Source organism: Eucalyptus grandis, chromosome 7 (genome assembly GCF_016545825.1).
Source record: "Eucalyptus grandis isolate ANBG69807.140 chromosome 7, ASM1654582v1, whole genome shotgun sequence".
Lineage (NCBI taxonomy): Eukaryota > Viridiplantae > Streptophyta > Magnoliopsida > Myrtales > Myrtaceae > Eucalyptus > Eucalyptus grandis.
In genome coordinates, this window is record NC_052618.1 from 42,846,868 (window position 1) to 42,856,143 (window position 9,276).

The 9,276-nt window shown below is 39.7% G+C and overlaps 1 protein-coding gene across 1 annotated transcript; it reads right to left on the reverse strand.

Annotated features, from left to right (window-relative positions):
- Nucleotides 1-761: 761 nt before the first annotated feature.
- Nucleotides 762-8,814, reverse strand: LOC120296157. Its single transcript, XM_039317825.1, has 10 exons — nt 8,623-8,814; nt 6,221-6,763; nt 4,627-5,784; nt 4,157-4,484; nt 3,719-3,974; nt 3,419-3,635; nt 2,954-3,306; nt 2,407-2,744; nt 2,261-2,324; nt 762-1,506 (listed from the first exon to the last, which is right to left on the reverse strand). Exons 1-10 carry the CDS (start codon nt 8,776-8,778, stop codon nt 762-764), a joined length of 4,158 nt encoding a protein of 1,385 aa, XP_039173759.1. The 5' UTR covers nt 8,779-8,814.
- Between the last annotated feature and the right edge of the window lie 462 nt (nt 8,815-9,276).

Here is a 9,276-nt window from a genome sequence, read left to right on the forward strand (position 1 = left end):
GAAAAGAATATTTGGACTCATTCTGACACACCAGCCAATCAAGATCAATCGTGAAGTTGCAAGATCTTTGATATTGTCCATTAAGCTGAGAATGATGTCGACATAAGCCTGAACAATCTCTACATTATGTGTATTTAGATGCCACTGTCTACATACAAAAAGGGTACGCAGAATGAAAATGCAAATCAAAGCTTTTTACAGAATAACAGCTGGCAGCAAATTGGTCAAGACCCATTAGAAAAAATGTTCATGAAATCTCTATTGCTGCTACCACTAAAATCCCATGGCAAACAATCCAAACCAGACACACGCCTACCTGAAATTCCAACCCCTTGCATTCCACTATCGTCAGAACTAGGGCTTGCCCTCTCACAAGGTTTGAAACTTCATCTCTAGAGTGATCATCTCGAACCAAAATAACCTGCTCTGCTCCAAAGCCAACGAAATTGCCACTAACATCATGGTTGCCAAAAATTGATAGTATGGCACTTTCTTCATTCTCCGAGTCAAGTAAAATTGGGGCTTCGCCACTTATGAAGCTAGTTTCGGGGTCCAAAGCATCAACGCAAAAAGGGAAAAATGGTAAAGAAGATCAACAACGCTCTGCGCCAGTTTGAGTATACCAGCATGAGTGCGGAAGTTCTGGCTCAAATGGAAAGTTTTGGAAAGACAACCCTTTTCCATTCTGATATCAGGTCCATCCATTGAATCTATCAAGAACTCTTTGTAGAAAAGGGACCTTACATCTTGAAAACTGAAGTCTACTCCCTTGCAATAGTTTGCGCGGTGTCGCCAGAAAACACAAAGCCCTCATCAACATTTCTACATATATACTTGAACAGTGAAATTTGCCTCATGGTGAGATCCTGCACTTCATCAACATATACAAAATCCACCAAATTACTGGTAAACTGCCCACGAAAAAGACGGCAATGAAGATCATTGACAAGATCGGCCAAATCAAATTCACCATTTTTCATTTTCATCTTTTCGTAATCCTCAAAAGCATCATAAATTTCTTCTCTTCTCTGAATACTCAGAGTGGAGACACGACCCTCTGAAAGAGAAACATAAGCTGGTCTGTCAAGTTTGCCTTCACAACCATCTGCTGGTGGAAGACCGCCCTTTATGTGGGACATTATTTCAGTGAAGACTCTGGAAGGATCAAGCCTCCTTCTTGTCTTGTCATTGAAGTGAGGCCAATAAACTGCACAAAACTTTTCGTAAGTAACCTCCTTTGCTCTTACAAGACTTTGTAAGGCAACTGGTCTGGAATTGTAGGTTTGGCCATGACAAAACTCCCTTAGATCAGGAAACCTTTCAAAGAATGAAGCCCCAACTGTTCCATCTAGCATCATCAGAAGCTTATGAAAAGTTATAATAAGGGGATAAGAGTTGGGAGATATATCTACAAATGAATCCGGGATATCCTTGAATAATGCTGCATCATCAACAATCTCACCAACTGAAGAGCTTCCTCCTCTATGTTTTGCACCAATGCTGGAGCTGCAAGATAATTGAGCTAGCAGTTAGAAATGAAAATTAATATTTAACAAACTGATGGGAATACCTACACTACACATGCAATCTCATAATTTCTACTTGACACTAACAGCGAAAAGGGAATTAGAACATGCTGATGCACCAAGATTGTAATGATATACTACGAGACATGGATAGCATTTACATCAGCTGGCAATGAAAATCTTCCCCCACAGCAGGATTTGTAGAACAGATGGTCCTTTCTCGATTCTGCTCATAAATGCATATTTTCATTTAAAATAAATTTTCTTTCTAAACGTACAATGCTACAATCACAAAGCTGAATATGGAAGTTTCCAATAAGTGGAAATGCAAACTAAAGAAGTCGCACAAAGACCAAAATAGGGACTATTGCCGCACAAATTAATCTTTAGTTCGAAATCAGCAAGCAGATGATGTCGATCTCTAACATGCAATGATTAAATCTATTTTCTAGCAGCCAAAGCCAAGTGGTAGCACCCGAGAATGGCAAAGCACTGATTTGACCCATGCACTCTTGCTACATTTATATTGTCCTATCTAAGTCTATATATGGAGTATCTTGATTGAGCTTCTCTGCTAGGAGAAAAATAGTAGCATGCCAAAGGGGTTATCTCCTTGTTCGGACTAATTCATTAGAAGATTTGACAATCCATTAACCTTGCATATGTTTGTTCATAGGAAAATTGCAGAATATTTATTCTGTTTTTCAAACATCGCCCAATGACATTTTATGTACCTTCTAAGTTGAGACAAATGCTGTTTGACCGCAAAACATAATTTTGCACTGACAGTCACAAAAGCTGGCGCAATACACAATCCTCTGCTCCTTCACCGATTTCCTCAACATTGATTTCCAGGAGGCATCTTTGCTGTGGCTAATACCACTTTGGATTTCCTGAAATCCCTTGGTTGCTTCATCATGCAGTTTCTCATTTCTAAACAACTTCATTGTCAGGACTGTAGTTTTACCGGTTCCAGATCGCCCAAGTATAAAAGTGCTTCTGGGGAAAAGAATTATCTCTCGTTCTTGATCTGTTACTTCAAACGGAACACTTGCTTTATTACCATCACTGTCATCGAGCAAATTTCTGACAATATCTGATGATAAGGGGTAGAATTTCATCAGAAGCAAACTCTCGCTCACTTTCACATTCTCCACATACAACCTACGATCTGAAGCATCAGCATCAGAACTACTCCCAAATTGACCTTCACTAGGACTTCGATAGCGGACAAAATCGAAAGTACATGCCCAGGTCTTCGAACTTGCAGATCCCTATAACCGGAAGAGGCATGTGAAATGAAAGAAAATAGGGGGATAAGATCAATTCAAGATATTTTAGTCATCTATCCGGAAAACAATGCTTTCTAATTTAGTAAGAGATGTGCTACCTATCTTAAGATAAGAAGAAAAAAAGATCAGACTTACCCCTCAATGCATTTCTCATTGCAATGACTAATAAAATCATCACTATATGTCTCGAATATGCTGTCCAAACGTTTGACCAATTTTACCACATCCTCTAAAGGCAATACATCCCATATCTTCAGGATTTGGATGTATATCAGTTCCTTTACAATATCAGTCGTGCATATGACATAGAAACTGTCAGCTTTAAATTGTCTTACGATATGAGATGAGTGTTCACAAATTATATCCACATTTCTCTTCTTTGGTCTCCAGCCACTGGAGAGTTTTGACAGAAGGTTGATGATGGACATCTTTGTCCTGAGTGATGCCAGCTTTCTGAAAGACTTCAGGAAGTTGTCACTGAAAAGAACCTGATAAGACCAAAGAATAACAATAAGATATGTTGTCACAAGTTCTATAAAACTCAATGCTTATTTTGAAAATAAATGTAGCCATAGAATACTGTTGAGCAAAGTTTTTTACCTTCCACCTTGCATTTCTGAAAAGTACACTGCCTCTGTCAAGCAGATCATCAAGCTGATTATTCTCTTTCTTCACATCCAAGATGGCTTTAGCCAAATCCTTGTCATCATCAACATTGAAGAAACATCCACGACTCTTTGCATTGTCAACCACAGCTTTCCACACAGAATCGCTTTTCGTCAGTGTTTGCCCATTTCCCAGAATCCACAGACAATACCTATAGATAGGAAATTAACTCAGGGATTTACTTGCTATATCACCCTAAAAATGTAATTTGACACAGTTAAGAGGATGCAGTACCTGGCCCGGGTAAGAGCAACATTGGTTCTCTTAGTATCGGACAAGAACCCAATAGTCCCACGTGAGTTTGATCTTACGGTGGATATTATAACAATGTCTTCTTCACCACCTTGGAATCCATCCACTGACTTCACCTTGACCGTAAAGCCCTTGATATTTTCATACCTTTTTCCAAGTTTAGCTTGAACTGCAGCAACCTGAGCTGCATAGGGAGATATGACACCTACTGTCAGATGTTCTTCTGACCCATCCCAGGCTGCAAAGAAAAGGAAATAACACCATCACAAAAATGATATCATTTTATGAGGGTTGCAAAACTTCGAAAGAAATATCCTAGGAAAAGAACTATGAATGGCCGTAATCTACACCTATATGATTAAGTAATACATGTAATATCCATGTGCTCGAAGCAATATGTACAAAATTCTCTTGACATACCTCTGTACAGATTCCTCACTATCCTCGAGATAACTTCCACCTCAACAGGGTTTCTAAGGCTACAGCCATCATCACCGATTTGTTCTTGTCCATCAGGAATATTTATGAACGAGTAAGGGCCAAACATCGGCCATGGCAAATGACTTTTTCTGTAACTTTTGCTCTTCACATTTGGCCCATCCAAAATTTGGTTTTGATAAAATTTTGAAGTCGGAAACAGACTTATTGATGGATGCATCCGATATTGTATATTGAGAAGTTGCCTTGAATAACCCAGTGAACTCAATCGTTCAAACAGACTCCTTCCAAAACCAGCCCTATTAGAAAGCTGACGAAATAAAACATGATATAAAAATTCAACGGACGTCAGGTATAGAACATTTAGCCCATCTAAGTTCAAATGAAGAGAAGGATATTACACATCTTTCAAAACCAAATGCATTGTTACCTTTCAGATATTTTAACATTACCTTGCTTTCAACCATAGCAGGCAACTGACACTCATCTCCAACTAAAATCAGATGCTTGACACCAGGGAGTTGCAGAGGAATTACTGACTCGCATTCTTTCAACTGGGCTGCCTCGTCGATTACCAGTAAATTGAGAGGCTCCATTTCCACGGAGTACAGCTTATATGAACTATAAGCAGTGCAAAAAATCAGGGAAGCATGTTGATAACAGAAGTCGGCTATCATGTCCTTACTTGTAAAGTTTGGAAGTTTTAGATCCTTCAGAGAATCACGAACAGTTAGCAACAAGGAAAGGCATTCCTGTATCTTCATGTATAAATCATATAGTGGACCCATGGACGTCTCAAATGAAAACAGGCTAACTTCATCACGTGAAAGAGTTATCTCCATCATCTCCGAATCCAAATTCTCTCCACAGAATAAAGTTTCAAAAGAATCTAGTAAGTTAAGGAGGGATGTAATATTCTGGAAATTAGTTCTGGATATATGAGTACAGAAAATATTGAGGCATCTCCGCAGGGGCTGGACAGTTGCCTTGAATCGGTCCCTGAAAAACTCAAGAAATGATTTAAGCTCACCGCTTCCGCATCCACTCCCATCATCATCACTTCCTGATTTGCTTATTTTTATGTGTTCGTTTTCCAAAAATATGTGGTATTGACGGACACAGTTGGCAAGTGTATCTATCATGGAATTTAGACTAGTGAATTTGGAAAAGCACTCTACACGATGTTCCAAGTATATTTCTTCAATGTTGGCATCAACTTTCAGCCGCTCCTTGTTCCCAAAAATAAGCATGTCAAAGTAACAGAGAAAACTTTTCATTTCAGTGCTTAAACCATTATCTGATTGCTTTAGCAGCTTTAGAACACGAGATGCCACTCCCTTGATGGCAACATGTGTAGGAGCACAAACAATGGTTCTACGTTTCCTTTTCATGAGAGTAAATAGCAGTGTAGCGACAGTTGTAGCCTTCCCAGTTCCAGGAGGACCCCATATCAGTTTGACAGATGGCTTGTTCTCACATTTGAGTTTATTGAGACAGGCCACAACTGCATTTTTTTGGGATTCATTCAGATCATGGTAGAATCTCTCGTCAAGGCTCTCACTTGCAGAACCATTACCTTTCGTAATACAAATATTAGAAACTTTGTCAGCCTGCAACCAAAACACATTTCTTGTGATAATCCAGACCATGTAAATATGGTAGAAGGTTCTGAAACTTAATTGGTGTTAATATGATATAAAGAGCATTGCACAGCACAAACTCAAATCCCATGAAAAGTATAGTACAGAAAATTTTAAGGTCTAGTACTATTGAGTAAGTCGCCTCCAAGGAATTAATTTGCCCTACTGAAGACATGACTTCACTAATTTCCCATATCTGCTTTCATCTCCACATAATGATGTGGACCAACTAAAAGAAACAATCATCCTTATCTTTTAATGCAACAGAATGGCTTAAAGCATCATTTATCTTATTTCCAGTGGAACTTACAAATCGACAGGTGTAAAATGAAGTTTTGAAGCTTAGAGGAATATAATAGCAATTTTAAGTCTAAATGGACTAAAGGTGCGAAAAGGAAAGTCGTACCACCAAATCTGTGCAGAGAACTTCCTTCACAATATCCAAGTTCAGAGACATATGCAACGCATCCCATATCCTTCTGTTAGTGGCTATATTTGTCAGGAAAATTGCATAGATTGGCTTCCAGGGATTATTTACTTCATGGTCCAATAATGCCATTACTGTAAAGTTTGTGGATGACGTTGCCTTATTCTCTTCATTGTCTCCTCCAATCATCTTTACTGATGCAAGCACCCATCTTCTTCCGGACCTCTCCAAGTCAGGAACAGTTGCAGGCTTAGCATCAGTTAGAATCAAGATATCTCCAGGCAAAGTTTTGTAAGTTTCCTTGCCACGAGTGTTGGATTCATTGCTCCACCGACCGGCCTTAACAGCATATGTGTTCCCACTTCTCGTGCATTTCACAGAGTCAGTAACCTCAGTGAAAGGCTGCGAAGAAATATTTTCCAAACTCGAGCACAGACTCGCCCGTGTCTCTTCCAGCAAAGGGTAGACCTGCGATCCGAGATAATGCTGGACCGACTGAAATGTCTCCGGTATAGTCTCCACCTACGAACATAGCTCGCCAAATGTCAAATAGGACCAACCAACCTCAACATTCAAACAATACGTCGACCAAATTCCGTACAACATAACATGTACTCCTAAAATACCTAATGAATTTTCCGAACAAAGTAGAAACATAAAGGGTTCTATCTCACCAAGTCGAATGCATGGTTTTTAGGGATAAACACACTAGAAGCGCCAAAAGTTGTGTACGGTACTAACTTTGATGCCAAAATTTATTTTGGATCACTTAAATATAAAAAGTTTTGAAAAATAATCATTTCGGTGCCAACGCCAATCTAGCTAACCAGAAATCCGACGTGATACTTTTTTATTAATTTTTGAAGTCGATGTGGTTAATCGGAGAGTACAATTAGCATTAATTGTCCAAAATGACATCCTTTATATGTTTACCCCAACTATAAACCGTAATTTTACTTGCAATTTAGGATTTTTGTCCAAATTAAGTTTCTCCTTTTCAATTTGCAAAAGATTAAAGAAGGAAAGTGGAAGATGATGAAGGTGGTTGCTTCAGTCGTGACCACGCTTCGTCACTGTTGTCATCATTGTAGTGTGGGAGAAGCTCCGTCGCCACTGTCATCGTCGTGGGGGGAGAGAAGCTCCATTGTCGCCGCCATCGTAGCTGAGTGGTCTCGCTTCCTTCTGCCCTGGAAATGCTTGGATCTGAAACCTCAAGCTATTAAGAACAAGTGTGGATAGCGTCTCAGACAGTGGCTGCTGAAAGAAGATCAGCGGCGGCACAAGGTTGCAATCGAGTATTTCGTTGAAGCGGACAAAACACCAAGGAAGAAGAAAAAGACCACTTTTCAAATTTTCATTTGGTTTTTTTTTTTAACTCTACACTCCCCGTTGCCTTTTCTGTGAAAGATGCCTCCCTGCACTATGAAGACCTCTTTGGCGTTTCCTACAAAGTGTTGAACCTTCAAAAGGAGTTATACAATTGATATCTACGGCCACATTGAGTCAAAATTCACAATTCCAAAACACACAGATGGAGTGCTCGGCCAACTTTGGTCGAGAGTCCTTGCCACGCGAGACTCACTAGCCGGTTGCTGCACTCACACTCGTGACGCCGCCCCAAACTGCGAGACCACCACCAAGCTGAGCTGCTATCCTTTTATCTCCACTCACACGCCAAATCGAGCTCAAAGCCCAAGCTTCCCTCGACAAAGACAATTTTTAGGTGTTTGTACACTAGGCCGGTGGGAGGACGAAAAGGAACAAGTGAAGGTCTTGACCGAGCTCGAGGAAAGACACTAAGGCTCTGACAGAGATTACCAGGACCTGATCTGAAGGCTTCCTCAAGCTGATCTCTCTCTCTCTCTTCTCGGCTTTGATTCAGTTCAGGGGTTCTCAATCTCCCTCCTTTCTTCTTTCCCTCTCTTTTTCCTTCTCTATGCAAATTTTCCCAGAAAATGGAAGAGCATATTGAAGGATTATTTCTCATACGGCGTCGTTTATGAAGAGTATAGTCATGTCATAATCCATGTTGGAATTATTTTTTAAATAAAAATGTCACGTAATATGTTGGCCATAATTTATAACTTAAGGCACTTAAGTGATCATTTTTTTTTTATGATTTGGCTCTAAAGTAAGTCGACAGAAATTTTTGACATCAAAGTCATACATAATTTTTGATATTTTTAATATACTTAGCTAGGTTTTTATTAGGCTAGGCTAACTAGAAGCATAAGGGAAAAAAAAAAAGTAGAGCGCAAGGAACTAGCATCATTTGGAAAATTCTCAAGTAAAAACCAGTCTCATCGAACTTCCACGAGAATAAAACCAACAGGGCTTGATAAAACGAAAAAAGCAAAGATGAGAAACCAATAAAAAGAAACCTTGTCATGGAAGAGGTTTTCGTTGAGAATGTCGTGAAGAGACCAAGAGCAGACCAAATCAGTCAGGTCATTGGTACTGTGTCTCCTCCTCCTGCTCAAACTACCTTCTGCTATCTCCACGCCCACCGCTCTGTTTGTGCTCCCTCCCAAATCCATCTGAACCCACGCACTAAAATCTTCTACTTGTTTCTTTCTCCCTTTTCTTGCCCATCAAAGCACCAGGGAAAAATCGCTCTGAGGTTTCAAGGAACTTTCGAGGCGAATATTGCGCAAAGCTTGTACGGACATCATCAGCCCTTTTTCAGCTCCGAAGTGAGCATTCTTAGCGACGAAGAAGAATGACACGGGAAGGTAAAGGGGTCGTCCATGGACTCTTAAAAGAAGCAACTCAAGGTCTTTTCGGCAACCAACCATTCGAGGTCTACGAAAGGCGAAAAGATTCCCCGCTTTTCTTCGCTTTTTCAATGTTTCGATTTCTTGCAACCTAAGCTTCGTCGACTTGCGAGGCAAAAGAGAAGATATTAAAATTATTTGTTGATACTGAAATAATAAGTAGACGAAAAAAATTGGACAAATCTTGTTGACACCTAATTTTGGCAAATTTAAGGAAATTAAAAAAAAAAAAAAAAGCAAAGATCGGGGAAGAATAGAAAG

Bases quoted from the DNA above. Each gene is read 5' to 3' on its own strand.
- LOC120296157 (XM_039317825.1), bottom strand. From the start codon at position 8,778: ATGGATTTGGGAGGGAGCACAAACAGAGCGGTGGGCGTGGAGATAGCA. The intron at 3,307-3,418 runs GTAAAAAACTTT...TGGTCTTATCAG, and splicing joins TCAGAAATGCAAGGTGGAAG to GTTCTTTTCAGTGACAACTT. The intron at 1,507-2,260 runs GTACATAAAATG...ATTATCTTGCAG, and splicing joins CATTTGTCTCAACTTAGAAG to CTCCAGCATTGGTGCAAAAC.